The sequence below is a fragment of the Callospermophilus lateralis genome, chromosome 5, assembly GCF_048772815.1.
Source record: "Callospermophilus lateralis isolate mCalLat2 chromosome 5, mCalLat2.hap1, whole genome shotgun sequence".
Classification (NCBI taxonomy): domain Eukaryota; kingdom Metazoa; phylum Chordata; class Mammalia; order Rodentia; family Sciuridae; genus Callospermophilus; species Callospermophilus lateralis.
Genome location: NC_135309.1, coordinates 91330282 through 91351353, shown reverse-complemented (window position 1 = coordinate 91351353; position 21072 = coordinate 91330282). Strand labels below are relative to the sequence as shown.

Sequence of the window (21072 nt, the reverse complement as noted above, 5' to 3'; positions counted from 1 at the left end):
AGTCTCCACATGTAGTAGTAAGATGGGAACCTTTAACTGTAGTAGGGCAGGCATTGTTGGGTCCAGCCTTCCGAAGCATTCTCTGATCCCTCTCTCTTTTCTCTATTCTACCATTCTGATAGTCCACTGGTAATTATGTAGAGGACCCCTGTGATGCATCTATAATGGTTATAATCTGCTGTTTCTTTACTGCCTAGAACTGGAACTCTACCAGAGCATGCAACCTTTGCTGTCTCAGCACCCTTGCTTTAAATAACATTAAGCTCCCCATTTCTTTGTCAACTACCCCATAAAGGTATTTCCTAGAGTTATTCTTTATGGCAGACTGGTATACAAATACATCTTCCTTGGTACCATTCTTATTTAATTAAAACATATCTGTTTCTTGCACTGAACCATTTTACTATCCCTCAAACTTACCTTGTAATGACCTTCATATCCCCAAATGAAGGCACTCCTAAGGGAAGGCTGCCAGGGCCACCACTCCCTGTGCTGCTGTCCATATTCTGGGCTTGGTACAGGCAGTGCTGATAGGTATTTTGTGTGTTTTGTGTATTAACACATACCAATATGTTATATGGTGAAAATGCTTAAGAAGTATGGAGAAATGTTTTTTTACTATCTAATGCAATTTACCGGAGACTAAATACTCACACAGATATCATTAGTGCCACAGGAATTTTATGCAGATACAACATTTGAGATTATTGCAAATAGCAACCAAAGGTGGCTACAAAATTAATAGAGTAGTACAGTATGAACTACAATTAGTTTTATATAGTTAGATTTCAATACTCTATATTTGTTTACACTTTTCTTCACATTATAACTGATGCCATATACACTCTATGTGTGCATGTGTTACACCAGTGTATGATAAAACAGACTATTATCTACATATAGTCTAAGTGATCAGGACATACCTAACTTTTTCTTAATTTTGGTGTTTTTTTTGTTTGGTATTTCTAGATATATAGTTCACTTGAAAATTTTTTCAAATACCCCTATATCTCAAAAACAAATTCATGTTATGTATATATACCCATGCAATTCTAACCCATATTGTTCAAGAACTTAATGTATTTTCAATTTGACTCCATTAATTCTTATAATACCATGTATACTAAGAATTATTACTCCTACTGCACAAATGAAGATAAAGACTCAGAGAAATTAAGCAACTTGCACTATTATAAGAGGAAAAATCTGAACTTAAGTCAGACAGTTCTCTGTCTAGAGACTATTTATACTCTTTTAACATCAGTGTATTACCTCTAAGATTCCCCAAATCATTCTAACATCATACAATATGGGGGAACCAATTAGAACCACAACTTGGAAATCAAATTTTCTTATCAAGTAAGGCTGAATATGCACAAAATCTACCTAGGTGGGAAACCTATCTATTTAGTTGCAAACTTTCACTAACATTCCTTGTCACTGATCCTAAATTATCCCTTATTCTGAGTATGCCAGATCATTCCCAACAGCATATTAGCATGAAATGAAACCATCCATAGAGTTGTATACAGCTGCCTTCAATTTCCTTTCATTCTCTATTAAAATTCTCCATTCAGGATCTAATTTCCATCAATTCACTGAAACAGCTCTTTATAAGGGTCACAAATGACCTTCATATTGTCAAATCCAAAAGTAAATTCTCAGTCCTCATCTAATCTGACCCATCACCAGCATATACTTAATTAATTACTCCTTTTTTTAAAATTTGACATTCAAAATCTCTCTTGCCCTTGGTTCTTCCCTTCACTAGAAATTCCTTTTAAGCCTCTGTTGGTGATTCCTCCTTATCTTCCTGATTAAAAGTCAAGGTGTCCAGAGCTTAATCTTCAGACCTCTTTTTTTAGCTATACTAACATCTTGGGTGATCTCAATTAGGATCAGAATTTTAAATATTATTTCTTGCTAATAAATCCCAAATTTGTATCTTTAGCCTAAATTCTCCCCCAAATCACCAAATCAACTTTTCCCCTTTTGATGTTTACCTGGGATCTAATATTAACACATTCAAAATCTAACTCTTGCTATTTACCACCGTGACCTCCAACTTGTTTTCTCCAATGTTTTCTCACTGTAATTAATGGCTCCTATTTAAGATAAGAAGCTTCAAAGTGAAGCTTTTCTCAAATATCTCATGTCTAATACATCATCAAATAATGTAATCTCTTTCTCCAAAACATTTCCAGAATGTGTCACTTCTTAATCATTCCCTTGCTACCAATATAATCCAAAGCCCATCATCATCTCACATTTGTGAGGAGAATTTGTCTAGAAAACCTAAAGATAGTAACCTTCTTAATCATTTTCCATTTTTGTGGGTAAGAGATACTTATATAATTCCATGAACAGATCATTACATCTAAACCCAGAGTCAAGATGACAAATAAGTTGAGCCAAGAAACTAGTCGATTAATCTTGTATCTGCTTGAGGTTTCATAATAAGAAGTAAAATAAGGTAGTAGGAAAAATTCTTGAGGTATTTTTTATTATCTACTTGAGAACACTCAGGTAGGGACAGCAGCCAAGGATTCAGAGAAGCAACCTATAGTCATATCTATATAGTATATATCTAGCAGGAGCATCTGCTATAAAACAGATCTTGGAACACTTGAGGAATAGATAGATTTTACACTAAATCAAGTAAAAGGAAATCCTATCATTTGCCAGTTCATGATGTTTTTAGTGGCCATTTTAACGGCGTTTAAACATAGGATCTTTAAGAGATGACTGGGCCATAAAGGGTCCACTCTTATATATAGGACTACTACTGTTATAAAAGGGTAAGTTTGGCCCTTTTTTACTTCTTGGTCCTTCCTCCAAAGGATAACACAGCAAAAAGGCTCTTTACAGAAACAAGCACTTTGGTATTAGACTTCCTAGATTTTAGAACTGAGACAATATGTTTCTGTTTATTATAAAATATCTATTCTGTTATATTCTATCATAGAAGCATAAAGCAAACTAAATTTAAAAAGTTGGCATCTGAACATTGAGAAAACCCTCAATACATTATTTCACCACCAAATAAAGCCTTGAAAACTTATATGGATTTAAAACATTGAAACCTTTTACAGGTTACATAGATAATCAGATCATGGACAAATTATAGACATTGCAATATTTGATAATAAAGATTGTATATTTCTTTTAGGAGTAAAAGTATATTAGATAACAGATTTTTAAAAATCCTAGAACTCAAATCCCTAACAATGTCTAAGGCAGATTCCTTCTGAAGTATTAACATGGAGGGCCTCACATAAAATATCCCTAGTGCCAATGCCACAAAGACAAAATACTGGAATAGTCAGAACTTTATCCTAACCCAATATGACATTCCAATCAACAAAAATATTGTAAGGGAACCAGTCTTGAATCAAAAGACAGTGTTAGTTCTAATACTACACGCATGATTCCAAAAAGAACATTAAGAATTCTTATAGTTATAAAAATCACTGTGTATTCACTACATCTCAGATACTATGATAGTTCCTGTGAGAGACACAAATAACTGCAAATAGCTTAGGTACTGGTAATCTGTTTTAAAAGTGAAATGAATGAAAGGTCACCTAAACATTCCTACACCTTTTCTAGGTGTAATAAAAATTTCCTAAGAAAGCAAATTAAGTATGTACCTTTCAGAGCTGTAGTCTTTTCATTTTCATCTGGACCTCCCTGCTGGATTTGTGCCATGCTTATCCAAATTGGCAACAAAATTAAAGAGCTCAAGGAAATAGACATCAATCTTCAGACAGTCTAGAATGAATGAAAGCAATAAATTAAGGTCTACTCAAAGCCTACCTACTCCATGAGGACTTCCTAGCTCCTTCCACTAGAAGAGGACAATCTCCTCTCCTGATCTGCCACTACACTTTGTTGATCACTATTCCATAGCTCTTACTATAGCCTGCTTTGCATTATAGTTATTTATGTATTTATTTGGCTCAGTTAACAGTTTACAAGCTCCAGGAATATAGGTATCAAGCTTTTGTCAACATTATAACTCTCATGTCACCATACACAATATCTTAAATCTGTATGTATTTTGAACTGAATTTACCCAAATTTACTATTTAGTTTCAATTCCTTATCAACTAATGTTTTCTTAAAAAAATAACTTCAGATAATTTTAAAAACTTGCAATTTCATTTAAACAGTAAGTATGTGTCATTAACAAGGTCACAACATCTTCCTCCTAAAATATGAAGTTAGAAGGAGAAAAATAAACACATAAAGCATCTACGAATTACCTATTCTGTAATTAGAAACATAACTTGAGGAAAAAATTAGCCCATTTAAAAATGAAACTATGTTAAATTCATTATCTGGTGATAAATGGTATACTTTATAAATGGTCTCTAGTAAGTCGCTATAATATAAAATTTTGATTTATTACTAGTTCTGTTCTACATTGGCCAAAGGGAAGGCATTAAAAGTACAAATAAATTACTTTTCCGGGGGTGCCTATGATCAAGAATAGAAACACTATTCCTATTCCAAAAGTTTAAAAGGAAAAACGTGTAACACATACAATGGAAAAATATAAGCTAAAGTTAGTCAATTACACCATAACTACAAGGGAAAGTATAAGACAATTACATTGATGATAATAAAATACAACAGATTATTCCCCTATGGTACCCAACTGATTTGCTATGCACAAAGCAAACTGTGATTTCCATTTAAAGATACATCTTATGATTATCTTTAAAAAGAAATGTATTTCTGTAATTAGAAGAATGTTGGAGAAATAATCTAAAGTTTACTTATTCTGCAAACAGGTAAAAAGTTTTAAAACACAATAATGAAAATAAATATTTTAAACGATAAGTATTCCAAATAGACATTACCAATGATGCCCATATCTCAAGTTTAATTGCAGGTGATATAAGAGAAAGGACCTTCTGACTCTCCAACTAGCCAGCCATGAATCCATGATATATTATTTAACTTGTCTGTGCTTCATTTTCCATATGTGTAAAATGGAAATGATAATCATGCCTCTCTCATAGTGAAAGCTAACTATAAAACATTTAGTATAGTATCTGATTTATAATTAAGTGTTTGACATATGTTGGCTTATAGTTTTCAAAATTGTTGTAAATGAATTTTCACACTTAATAACAACTCTGTGACCTCTAGAGAGGCACTTAATATCCAAAATATTCAGTTTTCTCACTTATAAAATGTGGCAATACCTCATATAATAGTAGCTAAAAATGTATAGCCAACCATTGCAATATTATTGCTACCAAATGAGATCTCCTTAAAAAAAAAAACAAACTAAAATTATCAGTCAACTGCTACCATCTGAATCTGAAGTGTCCCTAAAGGCTTATGTGTTAAAAGCATGGTCATCACCAATGGTGCTATTTGGAGATGATGGAAACTTTAGGAGGTAGGGTCTAGTGGAATAAAATAACATCACTGAGGGCATGATCTTTAAGGGGATGTTGGGGTCCCCCGATCCTTCTTATTTCCCGTTGCTTCTTTGCTGCCATGAAGTGAGCAAATCTGCTCTACCACAGGCTCCCTGCCTATGATGCTCTGATTTGCCACAGGCCCCAAAGCAACAGGGCCAACCAACCATGCACTAAAACCTCCAAAAATATGAGCTAAAATCTCTCTTCTTCTTCATTTAAGTAGCAGCTCCTATTTTTCTTCTGTGTATTTGTAACGTAAAATTCCATAAATTCAGCATAAAGTAAATGTATCTATATTCCATGAAGAGATACATCCCAATCTATAGGTTAGGTAATGCATAAATCTCTGCATCTGTAATGGTGAGTAAAACAAACATGGTTACTTCCTCTGCTTACTTACTAGCTAAAATCAAACTGCCAAGTGACCACAGCTAACATATTTCAGAGCTAGACTGATAATTACAATACTGTTATAACAAAGCAATAATTAAAAGGCTATCAGCCAGGTACAGTGGCACATGCCTGTAATGCCAGTGGCTCAGGAGGCTGAGGCAGGAGGATTAAAGGCAGCCTCAGAAAAAGCAAGGCACTAAGCAACTCAGTGACACCCTATCTCTAAATAAAATACAAAACAGAGCTGGGTATCAATATGGCTCACTGGTCAAGTGCCCCTGGTACAAAAAGGTGGGGGAGTGCTTATCAGGAATCAGTCCTAACATGTCCCACAAGTTGTGTAGAAGTTTTATCAGCTTGTAAATACCATTCTGTAGCAAAAATTAAAGAGATAATTATCATACATGAAAGATCATACACAGTGCCCTTTGTTAACAATTCCATGACTGCATTAACTATATATAGGCAAGCTTCATAAAATTTTTAGTTTCTCTGCTAATTCAGTATTTCTATTTTCATTTATTTTTCTTTTCTTTTTGTTTTTGGTACTGGGAATTGCACCTAGGGGTGCTTAATCACTGAGTCATATCTCTAGCCCTTCTTCTTTTTATATTTTATTTAAAGACAGGGTCTTGCTAAGTTGCTTAGGGCCTTGCTAAGTTTCTGAGGCTGACCTTGAATATGTGATCCTCCTGCCTCTGCATCATGAGCCGTTGAGATCACAGACGTGTGCCATCACACCAGGCTTAATTTGGTATTTCTTCTAATATAAACTATAAAGTCATTTTTCCTTGGCCCCAAATTATCTGATTCCTAAGCAGAATGATTAATATAATTATATCACTATGGCTACTTTAACAAAAGTAGAATTATAAATATATTTTGATGCTGTGAATCATACTCAAGATTCATATTTTAAAGAATCACTTTCAAGATCTAATATATTAAGAATCATTATTCTTTTTATTTTTTATTTGTTCTTATTTTAAACATGAAAATATTATATATTTTGACATACTAAACATATATGGAGGGGCTGGGATTGTGGTTCAGCAGTAGAGCACTCACCTAGCACGAGCGGGACCCGGGTTCGATCCTTAGCACCACATAAAAAAAAAAATAAAGGCATTGTGTTATGTCCATCTACACCTAAAAAATAAATATTAAAAAATATATATGGAGTATAACTTCTCATTCTTCTGGTTGTACATGATGTAGAATTACTTTGGTTGTGTAATCACATATGCATTTAGGATAGTAATGTCTAATTCATTTTACTATCTTTCCTTTTCCCATTTCCCCTCCCTTCTCCTCATTCCCCTTTGTCTAATCCAAAGTACCTCTATTCTTCCCTACCCTACCCTAATTGTGAGTTAGCATCCACATATGGGAGAAAACATTAGACCTTTGGTATTGGGGGACTAGATAATTTCATTTATCATATATTTTCCAGTTCTCCATTTACTGCTAAATGCCATAATTTCACTCTTCTTTATGGCTGAGTAATATTCTGTTATATATATTTACCACATTTTCTTTATCCATTCATCTGTTTAAGGGCATCTAGGTTGGTTCCATAGTTTAGCTATTGTAAATTGAGTTGTTATAAACATTGATGTGGTTGCATCACCGTCATATGCTGATTTTATGTCCTTTGGGTTTAGACGGAGGAGTGAGATAGCTGGGTTAAATGGTGGTTCTAGTCCAAATTTTCTGAAAAATCTCCATAATGCTTTCCAGAGTGGTTGCACCAATTTTCAGTCCCACAAGCAATGTATACGTGTATTTTTTCCCCCACATCCTTGCCAACATTTATTGTTCCTTATGTTCTTGATAATTGCCATTTTGGGTGGAGTGAGATGAAATCTCAGTGTAGTTTTAACTTGCATTTCTCTAATTGCTAGAGATGTTGAATATTTTTTCACATATTTATTGACCAATCATATTTCTTCCTCTGTGAAGTTTCTCTTCAGTTCCTTTGCCCATTTATTGAAGAATCATTATTCTTATTTTATATGAGACAACTTAAAAATTCATATAGCAGTTTGCTGGAGTGATGACATATTAGAAGTTAAGAAACTACTAATTATTGTATATGGCCCTAAACCTTATAGTGGCAGATACAAAGCAAGTAGGCATGAAGCAAAAGCAATTTGTCTGTTTCTCTCTTAATACACTGTGTTAGATTTTTTTACTCTTGAGTTACATTCCATGGCTGTGGCACAGCTGGTAAAGCTAAGCCAGAAACATTATAAATTCTCAATTTAGTTTTCCTAATAAAAATTCAGAGTTATAACTCGCATGACCACAGATAAACACTATTGAAAATGCAGCCAGCAAGCCGTTTGGTTCATTTGATATATATTAATATGTGCATTCAACATAGTTTATTCAAAATTATCTGATGGAGGTTAGGTTATAGGGAATAAAGTGGTGGAAGGTTTTTACTGATGTGAATTGGGACACAGTTGACATGTTGTACACTTCACGATAACCACTGCTGTTTAAATATGGTTTCCTAGAAATGGTTACAGTACAAACTAGATTCAAAATATCTCAGTTTGCAATTTCATTCTGTGAACTACACAAAGCAATTATCATATCTTTCCCTTCTATGATTCCAACAGAGAATCCACTATGTATAAATAGTTATAAATAACTTGTCATGTGTAATCTTTATCTAGTCAGCATTTCAAAACATGAAACAGTAGAATATTTATTTAACCTGTTTGTACAAAATATGCCATAAGCACTATATAAAATGTTCAGAAAGATACCCAGAAGCCTCATTTTTCCATGTTTGTTTTTAGCCAGGTATTAAATACAAACTAGATATAGGTGATTTTACACCAGGAGTCCTTTTCACCTTATATTCCGAATGCATTTACAAAAGTACAAAATATAGTCAGAACAAGTAAAACTGGGTTAATTCTCTGAGGCCCCCAGCATTGGTCTGGGTCTAGTCTGTCTCCAAAGCATCCTTGTTCACTGAATCAGACTCTGGAAATTAAGCTCAAAATAGCCTATTTGCACTTGAAAGTACAGTAAGTGAAATTGGTACCAGAGATTTATGACCCACCCAAATTAGAATTAAAATAACCAGTGTGCTCATCAGTAAAGGTTAGTTCAAACTTTTACATGACAATATGTAATTCTAAGACTACAATGATTTTAAAATATATGTTTGGGGGAATGTGTGTTATACAGATATAAAGGAACTGAGGGGAGAAGCTAGAGAATGAAGACATTAGACTGGAGCAGACACAGAAGATAAAGCACAGCATAATATGGTCCTCTGGTCCATAGAAAATGGTAACTACCACACAGAATGCAATTATGTTTGGATCAAAGCATAGCTCAGTCTAGGAATACCTGATTCTAATTCAAGGCCATCTAAAATAATTTCTTAGTTTTTCCAAGCAACATGATATAGGCATGGAAAGAGAAATTTGGGTTTTTAATCTCAGTTCCATTATAAAGTAAAGTGACTCAAGAAAATCACAATGCCTGTAGCATTCAGTGTGGAAGCTACCATTTTCTATGCACCAGGGTTCCACATTATACTAGGCTTTGTGTTCTGTGTCTGCTCCAGCCTCATGTCTTCATTCTCTAGCCTCTCCCCCAGTACCCACATATCAGTACACACACAAATACACACACCCCAAAACATATATATTAAAAATTACTATAGTCTTAGACCTTTTGCAAAATAAAGATACTAAATTTCATGTACTGATTTCCACTATTAGGAAGTTATTACAATATGGAGCTGGGACAAGTTGGTCATAATTATGTATAGACTAAAGCTGTCAACTAAAATTGTTATCAGTGTATTTAGTTTGCTATTCAGAATTAAGATTTATAAAAATTATTCCCCATTGTTTCTCATAATAAATTGGGAAATAAAACATCTAAAATAAAGAGCCAAAAGTTAAGAAATATCAAATAAAAAGATTTTAAAAGAAATGAATATTGCACTACTGTCTTTTTAATAGGTTCCAAAATTGGAAATCATCTGGTCAGATTTCTCATAGCTTTTAAGCTACAAGAAGGCAGAAACTCAGAAGACTACAATAGAAAAGCATACAGTATCTACAAGACAATGCTAAAAATTAAGTTAAGAAATTAAACAAAGACAAAGATAATTGTAGATTTTATAAAGTCTACCAAAAGAAAAAAATTTATGTAGTCTTTTATAAAGTTTTTATCATGTAACAGAAATGGCAGAGTTATGGCCAAGCACAAAATAATTCCCAAATTTTAGAAAAACAAAGTATGTCAAACAAACAGTAGTCTCTTTCATATAGATAAAATATAAATGCCATTCTATGACAAATATAAACAGCAACACACAATAATACAAGTGTGCACAATCCTAGGCCAAAGTAAACGGGTAGAAACTATCATAATATTTCAAAACAACTAATATATGAAATAACGGTAAAAACATATTCACAAAGTCAGCACCAAATTTTCTCATTTCATAAACATGCTTACTAACATCTCTAGTAGTGCTAAACTTAGTGAATTCAAAATGCAACCTAGACTTTAAACTATAACGTACATGTGGCAGACACTGGATAAATTACCCAGCTGCCCTTTCAAGGGGAACTTGCTGCACAGCTACAAGGAGTGCAGTCAGCCAACAGCTTCCAAATATCCAATACTTCAGATAGCCTCAGGTGCTGAATGCTGTCTCATTCAAGGTCATGCCTTTCTCCTATTGACCCTCCAGTGACAAAACAAAGTGGGAATGTGAAGGAAAACTCTAATGGGCAATATTTGCTTCAGAGTTTGTTGCCAAGTTGACGGAGGTTTCATTAGGTCTGAACATAAATTCAACTTTTCTCTCTAATCAATCCTATTCTCCTCCTTCACAAGTGCTGGTCTTTTCTTCTTCCTACTTTTAGTGCTTGAGTATTGAACCCTGGGCCTTATTCATGCTAGGCATGCATTATACTACCGAGCTATACCCCATACTAATGCTGATCTTGAATAAACATTTTACATCCCAAATTCTGTCTCAGCATCTGCATCTGGAAAGCCCAAACTTTGACAACTGCTTTTCCAAATGTTTTTCTGAATATTAAATAACAAATTTCTGATATTTTGAGATAAGATTTTTATTCAGAATATATAAAGAACTCTAGCAACTCAGCAAATAAAAATGATAAATAACTTAATTAAAAAGTGAGAAAATGAAGCCAGGCGCAGAAGCACATGCCTATAATCCCAGTGGCTTGGGAGGCTTAGACAGGAAGATCACAAGTTCAAAGACAGCCTCAGCAAAAATGAGGTGCTAAGCAATTCAGCGATATTCTACCTCTAAATAAAATACAAAATAGGGATGGGGATGTGGCTCAGTGGTCAAGTGCCCTGAGTTCAATCCCTGGTACCCCCCCACACACAAAAAAAAAAAAAGTAAGCAAAGGATATGAATACAAATTTCTCAAAAAAATATACAAATGGCCGAAAAGCATATGAACACATGCTTAACATTATTATCCATTACAAAAATGCATCAAAACCTAAATAAAATACAATGCCATATTACTACTATGGCTACAATCAAAATTAAAAATAAAACAAGTGTTCATGAAAACATGAAATATTTTTGTCAGCTTTTCACCACTGTGACCAAAAGACCTGAAAAGAACAATTAGAGGAGGAAAAGTTTATTTGAGGGCTCCTGTTTTCAGAAGTCTAAGTCCATAGATAGAAGGCTCCATTCCTTGGGATTTGAAGTAAGGCAGCACATAAAGGGAGAAGAGTGTGAGGAAGGAAAGCAGCTGGGAGCATGGCACCAAGAAAAAGAAGGGAGGGAGGGAGGGAGAGAAAGAGAGAAAGAGAGAGAGAGAGAGAGAGAGAGAGAGAGAGAGAGAGAGAGAGAGAGCAAGCGAGCTCTCTGCTCAATAAAGACAAAATATAAACCTCAAAGGCATGGCTCCAGGTCCAGACTTCCTCCAGCCACATCCTACCTGCCTACAGTTACCATAGTGAATCCCCCTAACACACTGATTAGGTTAAGACTCTCTTAACCCAATCATTTTACCTCTATAGCTTCTTGCATTGCCTCACACATTAGCTTTGGGGGACACCTAATATCTAAATTATAACGTGGAGAAATTTATAAGGATGGTGGGAAGGCAAACTGGCACAGCTACTCCAGAAACAAGTGAACAGTTCCTGAAAATATCACATGTATGGTTTACCATATGACCTTTACCATATGACCTAGCAATTCTTCTTCTGGGTATATATGCAAAAGAAATGAAAACACATGTCTACATCAAAACTGATACACAAATGTTCATAAAAATATTATTCATAATTATTAAAAAAAGAAATAACCAAAATGTCTATGACACAATATGGCATATAGATACACTTGAATATTATTCATTAGTGAAAATGAATTAAGTATTAATGCAAGTAGATTAATGGTTTTCAAAGGTTAGAAGAATGGAAGAATAGAGTATGACTTTCAATAGATGTGTGGCTTCTTTTTGAAGTGATGATTCCACACTCCAGGGTAGAGGGTGTCTCTTACTGTATATTAAATGCTGGCTGGCTCGCTCTCTCTCTCTCTCTCTCTCTCTCTCTCTCTCTCTCTCTCTCCACATCTTTATAGATGTTTTATAGCCAAAGGAAGTCTCAAAAGGAAGGAGACTTCATAATCTCACTCACTCTTCTCTCTTCCTTCCATGCAAAAGAAGTGAGGAGTGGACTTTAGGGAGACTCACTTGAAGAATTTCTCTCTTTAAATGTCCCTTTCATCCTCTCTACCCAAAATTCAATGGCAAGTGTCTAGGCCTGCTCTAGTTATAAAAAGGAACAAACTTTATTTTCTAGGTATAAAATGAAATCTGAAGCACTGAAGCTGCCAACACAATAACACTTTGTGAAATGTTAAGCCATTTATGTTCTCAGACCTATGCTTTAAAAGTATGCCAAAATTATAATACAAAATAAGGAGGGGGAGGGAAAAATAGAAGTTCACGGATTAGACAAAGGGGAATGAAAGGAAGGGAGGGAGATGGGAGTACAAAAAATAGGAGAATGAACAGGACATAATTTTTCTATGTTCATATACCAACACACAACCCATGAAATTCCACATCATGTATAATTACGAGAATGGGATCCTAATTAGAATAAGTTATACTCCATGTATGTCTAGTATGTCAAAATACACTCTACTGTCACATATATCTAAAAGGAACAAATAAAGTCCAAAAAAATATGCCAAAAGCTCTCATTACTATTGTCCATACAAGCACAAAGTGATAGGAGTCCCTTCCCATGATTGGGAGAATCAAGAATTTTACAATTAGACTTCTACTTCTAACATTATATCTAAGTCTTCCAAGACAGCCTAACTCTAAACTCTGGGAAGTTCATTACAAAATTTAGAGTATCTATAAGTGCCACTCACCAAATTAACAATAAAAGGAAAATCATAATAATTTCAATATATGTGGAAAAAGTATTTGATAAGAGCATATTTTTTAAAAATACATCATTTATGACAGCAAAAGTAAAAACCTGTGTGGTCAGAATAAATCCAACAAAATATATGTTAAACCTATATGCAGAAAATGACAAAATATTACTGAAAGATATTAAACTGAAATATAAAAAGAGATCATATTCATAGTTGTACTCAATACTATGATGATATCAATTTTCCTCTAATTGATATGTACATTTAATGTAATTTCACTTGAACCCAAAAATGTTTTCAGAGAAATTAAAAAAAAATAATTCCAAATGTTTTAACAAAGAGGAATGACCAAGAATAGATAAAACACTCCAAAGAATATGATATGGAGACTTGCCTTATCAGGTTTTACACTAATTAATAAAATATAACATAAGCACTGAATTAAGAAATTGATAAATACAACAGAACTCCAAAACAGAGCCAGATAACATATCCATATAACACATGATACTGTCATATCATACCTGAGAATAATTTTCAACAACTAGTTAGCCAAATAGTAAAAATAAGAAATTAGATCCCTACTTCACTCCATATATAAAAATCAATTTTTCATTGTTTAAAGGTATAATGTAAAAAGAAAACCTTAAACTTTTAAGGGGAAAATATACTACTTAAATATTAGAGAAAGGAATACAACCTCAATGAGACAATCACTAGACTAGGAAACAATTAAAATGTCTGGCAATACAAAAAGATAAAAAGAATGGAGAATCATGAAAACTCTTATTCAAATTGCTGATCAAAAGATAAATCAATAAATGCACTTAAGATTGGCATGAGATTTCCAAGGTAAATATTCTCATAATCTTCAACAAGGTATGTATACATCTTGATCACCAATATAAATACACATAAATGTGTGTATGTATATGTGTATATGACTTTTCTGATGATATGAACATTTTGTGAACATTTTCATATCTACCTCCCGGTGCACATACAAGACCAAGTAGTGATCAAGGTGTACAGTTACAATTATCTAAATATAGATAATCACTAGATAATAAATAACCTCAAAACACGGTGGCCCAAGCAAACAATAAGTATTTATAATATTCCCCAGTTTCTGTGCATCAGAAATTTAGAAACAGCTCATCTGGGAGGTTGTTAACTCAGATTCTTAAATTTCAAGTGAAGATATATGGCAAGCTCTGCAATCACCTGAAGGGCTGATGGGTTGGAGGATTCACTTCCATGGTGACTCACATAGATAAAATATTGGTTCTGATTGTTGTCATAGGCTTCAATACCTCCCACCATGTAGTTTTCCACAGGTTTGTTTGCATATCCCCACAACATGGCTGTTGTCTTTCCCCAGAAGAATAAGATTTCTCACTTCCTCAATGGTCTACTGGCACAGTGGGCAGCCCTATTCAAGGTTCATTATAGGAAGGATTTACACAAAGGCCAAAATCAAGAAACAAAAATTACCAGGGGATATCTCAGAATCTGGCTATAACAAATGAGAGAAAAAAAAATTTCCAATATGAGAGAGCAGATATGTTGAAGTATATTAACCGAGGAGAGATCGGATGAATGAAGCACAACTACACTCAAAAACATGGATGAATTTTCCAAAAATATTAGTGAGTAAATAACCAAAGTCTCAGAACACTAAATACAGTTTGATATCATTTATATGGAGCTTCAAAATCAAATAAAACTTAACTTACTGTTATCACAACTTGTGATAAACCTGCAAGAAAAATGAAGAGAAAATTAAATACAAAATTTGGAACAGTAATCACCTCTAAGCTAAAGGAAAGGTCATGAGATGGGGAAAAGCAGATGACAGTGCAAGTTACAGTGTTGTCAGTCTTGAACTGGGTGGTGAATTCACAGATACTATTTATATTTTTATGCTTTATAACTTGCATAAGCATTACACGTAGGAAGGCCATTGTTTTCATCAGTACATAATACCCATAAAACCAACCACACATGTGATCCTATTTGCACACAACCTTTTTTAATTATCAATGATACATTTTTAAAACATACCACAGAAAAACATAAGAATATCATAATTTTAGCAACACTGCCTTTACAATTTGTTCCTTGGGGCATTTTTCTTTAATGATAATATCAAGAGTCCAGTCCTATTTAGTCAGAAATCAGGGGATCCTCATAGGGCATAAACCACAACAGAAGCAGTTAGATGGATTAGGATAAATGGTATTGGGAAAATTTCACAGCATTTAAATATCAATAAAATATTGTCACTAAAACTCAATTGATATTTGAGTTTTTTAAAATAAAGCTAATATTTTAAATAAAAATTTATTACTGCCAAAGCTTTCATATCAGCTATTTAAAAAAATAAACTTCAAATATTTTTAAAACTCAATATAAAAAATAATAATATCTTACAACCTTACAATAAAGTATTTGAAAATATACCTAGGTACTTCTGAAAATATCAACTGTAATTTATGGTTTTTTCCTTTGGTTGGTATACTTTCTTTTTTTAATGGATGGCATGCCTTTATTTTATTTATTATTTTTTATGTGGTGCTGGGTATCAAACCCAGTGCCTCACATGTGCTAGGCAAGCGCTCTGTCACTAAGTTACAGCCCCAGCCTGATTGGTATACTTTCACTAGTAAGTATAATTAGTAAAATCTTTGAATATATATAAGTGATTGGAATTATTACAAGCTAGGATAAAGGACAGTTATAAGTAAATTGTAAATAAGAGATTAGGGCTAAGAATTCAATTCAGAATAATCTGAATGCTGGCTGCTAAAGGATGGGCTAGTGTAGTCATAAAAGAATATTTATCACGAAGGATCATCTGCCAGTCTTCCTACATGATACAAAAATGGGCTTAATCCTGAAAAAGGAAAAATAATTTCCCTTCTTTCCTCAAAACAGTGTGAAAAAGGAAAAAGCTGAAACAGCAGCCACTGGAGGGAGGACTTGACGTTAAAATGAGAATAAAACAAGCATAAAACATTTTACCTGGTGCTTTGTCTGAACATAACATTTTATTAAATTCATTTCTATTTGTATAATGATAAATGCTGAAAATACTGCTTTTTTGCATGATAGTTTTTTCATTGAAAAACAGATGTTGAATCAACTGGCCTTTACTGATATACAAATTAGCAGTAAGAAAATTTTAAAAGTTGCCTGTATTATCAAAGAATTAGCACCAAACTTTGAACTAAGAACATATTCAATGATTTTTACTTGATATCAAGTCTAAATTTTGTTCATTTGAGATATCATCCATTGATTTTGCTAAAGGATCTCGGGCACTACTGAGTCCTTAAGTAAATCTAAAATTCACACACACAAAAAAATAAGTAAGTAAGTAAGTAAGTAAGTAATGCTCTTAATAAAATTGATGTGATTTGCTTTTTTTCACTAAGAATACTCAGATATATTAATATTTTTTAAAAAAACTAGTATTAGCCAGGAATTGTGGCACACCTATAATCTCAGAGACTCGGGAGGCTGTGAAAGGAATATGGCAAGTTCAAGGATACCCTTTGCAACTTAGACTGACTTGTCTCAAAATAAAAAATAATTTTAAGTAAGGAAAGTTGGAGATGCAGGTCAGTGGTAAAGCACCACTGGGTTTAACCCCTAGTACAGCAAAAAAAAGGAAGAAGAAGGAAGAAAGAAAAAGGAAAGTATATATCATACAAAAATATAATTTTAAAATGTTCATTCAAATTTTAAATGCACTTGGAAACTCACTATTTTAGGAATTCTGTGATAAACTTTTCAGTTTTAGTGTTGGTTCTTTATTAATATGGTTTAAATTTCAGATTACAACACTCAAAACAAATACCACCTGAATTCTATAGGTGAATATTTGTATTATACTTCAAGGTTGAAATTAACTAAAACAGGATAAGCAGCTATCTCTATGAAATATGTCATAACTCCAATCAGGCCAATATATTCAGAGAAAATAAAAGGCAGCTGGGCTCTGGTTGCAATTCCTTTTACAATTACAGTCTAATATTCTCTAAAAATCCTTTTCTTATTTTAACTTTACCCAAACACATTATTTTGCTAAGATTTTATTTTTCTCATGTCTTTCAAAATAAAACTTAGCTTTAAAATGAAGTGTAAGTTTAAAGACATGAAACATGTATACTCAAACATTTCTCATTCACTGTATCACCCTGCCTGAAATATTTTCCTCAAATAATAGGTTCCCGTAACAACTTCATTGAATTTAGCTCTGCATCCATGGTCAGCTGCACACAAGCTACATCACCTCTAAGAAGATACTGTTTCTTATTCTTCTTGACACCTCTATATATTATGTACTCATAAATGTTGGCTTAAATCATACTTGTTTATTTAAAATAACCAAAGTTATAAAAGCAGATAAAAATCCCCACAAAATGGAGAGGATAATTCAATAATATGTGAGTTCTCAATGCATTTTTTAAACTATTATTGTTATGGTTTAGATATGAGGTCTCCCCCAAAAGCTTATGTGCAAGACAATGCAAAAAGTTTAAAGGTGAAATGATTGGGTTCTGAGAGTCTTAACCTAATCAATACATTAAACCACTTGAATGGATTAAGTGAGTGGTAGCTATAAGCAGATGGGATACAAATGGAGGAGGTAGATCACTGGAACATGCCTTTGTCTCTAGAAAACAGATTTCTCCTTCTCTGCTTCCTGATGGTCATGTCCTAAGCCACTTTCCTCCTCCACACTCTTCTGTCATAATGTTCTGCCTCATCTTGGGCCCAGAACAATGGAGACAGCTGTCTATGGGCTGAGACCACTAAAAACATGAGTCCTAAATGAACTTTCCTTCTCTAAAATTGTCTTTATGAGGTCTTTTGGTCACAGTGGGGAAAAAATGACTAAAACACTATTTACACATTTTAGTATACAATACTAAGTGAAATTCTTTCAAGTGAGAACAATGAACTAACTTAATTATTTAAACAATGAAACAATACTATTAGCATATACAATAGATTTTAGACAATACTTATAGTCAAAATCTTGTTCAAAATAGTAAGTGAAAGGTCTCACAAATTAGTTTTTCTTTCTTCATTTCTAACTGTTACAGTTACTTAAAAACTTCCATGGAGCTTTCAGGAAAAATAATTCTAAAAATAGTCTTTATGTTTTCCTGGTCATGGCAAGTAGCAAAAAAAAAAAAAAATTTATGCAGGTAAATACTTTAATGAATTATTTTTTGATGTCATAAGTAATAGATACAAGATAAGAGTACAGAATATTTAATTGGTTCATGAGTAATAGCATAGATGTACAGCTATTACAGAAGGGAAAAGATCTTGTTGAAATGTTTTCGTTGATATGAACAACAAACTGTGTCATTTTCTTGCCCACAACTGTGCTAAATTTAGCCATGAGCTGATATATGACTGTCTTTCTTGAAGCGAAACTTGTTTTTGGCAGATGACAATTTCTTTCCAATTTCCAATTGTGAAATAAAAATTTTTGAATCCTTAAAAAAAAAAGGAAGCAATACATACTACGAACAATAGCCAGAGAGAAACACAGTGTTTAGAGAACATTTATACTCAGGCCATCATTCAGAAGGAAGCAATATACAATAAAAACAATAGACATGAGGAAACATAATATCACCTCATTATTAGCTGGGTCAGTGCATAAGAAAATAGCTCAGCACTTTGAAGAAAACTAGGTTGAAAAGTGGCTTTGGCCTGAGGCATAGGCAGAGCTTTCTATTTTTCCCAAGTTTAAATCTAATTTTAGGACTAGTAAACTGTAGGGAGGCATAAATAGAGTTGCAAAGCAAATGTAAAGAGAAGGCCCACAGGTGGATATATGATCTTTTAACATCTAATACCCAGTCATATGGCCCAATGAAAGTAAAAGATTCTGATCAAATGAGGAACTTCTCAATGAAAAGAAAAACAAAAAAGAGAAAACATTCTCTTTTCAGATACTAAAATACTGAAATTTTCCCCTTCAGGTCAATATGTAAACAATCTGAACTATTTTACTTATATAGACCTTAAATATGTTGTAGATATTGGCAAATTAGGTTATAAATGGGAATGGGAAGAGCCCCAAGATTCTACACTAAGCAATATAGAAGCAGTTGAGTGAGGCAAATTCTGACATTTTCAACTACGGTTTTTCATTCCAGTCACTTGATTCTCAAATGCCAGATAAACAGAATACAGTAGAAAACTCATGGACTAAACAGTAATAAAGCCTCTCCTGAAAATTCAAATGAAAAGTCAGTTCCCAGAAAACAGAACTAAGAAAAACAACGAGTTAGAATTTAAAACCCCCTGATTCTTCTTCATAGCAATCTGACTTCTTAAGCAACATATGCAGGATGAACAGGTTACCAACATATTCAGAGTTCATTATGAAATAAATTAATGAACAAGGCCAAACAAATAGTAGATGCATTTATTCTATCCACATCTTAATTATCCATTGCATTTTAACTATTTATAGCCAATTATAAATAATACCTAAGCAGTTACTTACCAAATCATACCTTGTATCTAAGTCACTACATGAATTAAGAGAATTAAATGTGGATAAGGTATGTAAAATGTAGTATTTTAGTGGCTTTGTTTAGTAATTTATGAACACTACCTTTCACCAGTGAACTGAGGAATTAAATGTAAATGGAGTACATAAACTATAGTATTTGATTGGCTTTGCACATAAATTTATTATAAAATAAATTTTAGACACATTAACCTGCCTATACTGTACATGATGCTTAGGACAGTCAGACTGAAAAGAAAAAAAGAAAATTATCCCTATTTATATTTGATCTGTTTACATTTTTTAAAATCCCAGAGAAATTACCATACAACAATTAATGTTAATAAATTAATTTAATGTGTATACTGGAAAATATGGGGAAAATCCATTTACATACTCAAATAAAACCATACACTATTTAGAAGTAAATTTAACAATCACATACAAGACTGCTACACTATAAACTACTCCATTGCAAGAAACTGCAAATATCCTAAAAAAATATAAAGAAATGCCCTGCCATTCATGCATTGAAAAATTCATTGTTTTTCAGATAGATTCTCCCCAAATTGATCAAAAGATTCAACCCAATTTTCAATCAAAATCATAGCAAGCTATTGTACATACAGTGGCAACCTAATTCTAAAATTAATATACAAATATAGAAAACTCAGAATAACCAAAGATAATTTCATAACAACAAAGCATAAAATGTACCAAACTGCAAGATGTAACATAAAGCCACAATAATCAAAAGTCTGGTATCAATAAAAAGATAAATATCAATGAAATAGAACAGAATCAAAAAAATAGACCAACACATATAAAATCAATTATTTTTCCCCAAAAATGAGGCTGTTCAAAAAGAGGAAATTATTTTCAATAAAAAGGACTGACTCAAATGAATATATCTAGAAAAAGTAAGAGTCAATCCTTATCTCATGCCATACAAAAATTAACTCAAAATGGAACACATATCTGAAAAAATAACACCCAGAACTATAGAATATTCAGAAGAAAACTTGGGATAAAATCTTTGTGACCTTAGAGTAGAAAAATATTTCTCAGTTGGAACAATGATTTTAAAAAAAACTCACAAATCATGAAAGAAAAAAGCTTGATAAGTTTTACCTTATTAAACAAATTTTTAAATACTCTTCAAAAAATAACATTAAGAAAACAAATAATAAATCACCGATTAGGATCAAGTATTTGAAATACATGCATCAGAATACAAAGACTAGTATCCAGAT

The 21072-nt window shown here is 33.0% G+C and overlaps 1 protein-coding gene across 11 annotated transcripts in view; it reads right to left on the bottom strand.

The window, feature by feature from the left end:
* Positions 1-21072, bottom strand: part of Arb2a (ARB2 cotranscriptional regulator A) — a 460304-nt gene that overhangs the window by 421817 nt on the left and 17415 nt on the right. For 7 of the 11 annotated variants that reach the window (XM_076857011.2, XM_076857018.2, XM_076857019.2 and 4 more), the window contains exons 2-3: positions 6900-6927; positions 3651-3771 (exon numbers count right to left, since the gene is read on the bottom strand). The exons of 1 other annotated variant lie outside the window; for it this stretch is intronic. In XM_076857011.2, the coding sequence (XP_076713126.1) occupies positions 3651-3756 (106 nt within the window). In that variant the 5' untranslated portion in view covers positions 3757-3771; positions 6900-6927. Of the gene's footprint in view, positions 1-3650; positions 3772-6899; positions 6928-15011; positions 15035-21072 lie in introns of all 11 variants that reach the window. 3 more of the 11 variants (XM_076857015.2, XM_076857020.2, XM_076857012.2) reach the window with 3 other exon arrangements.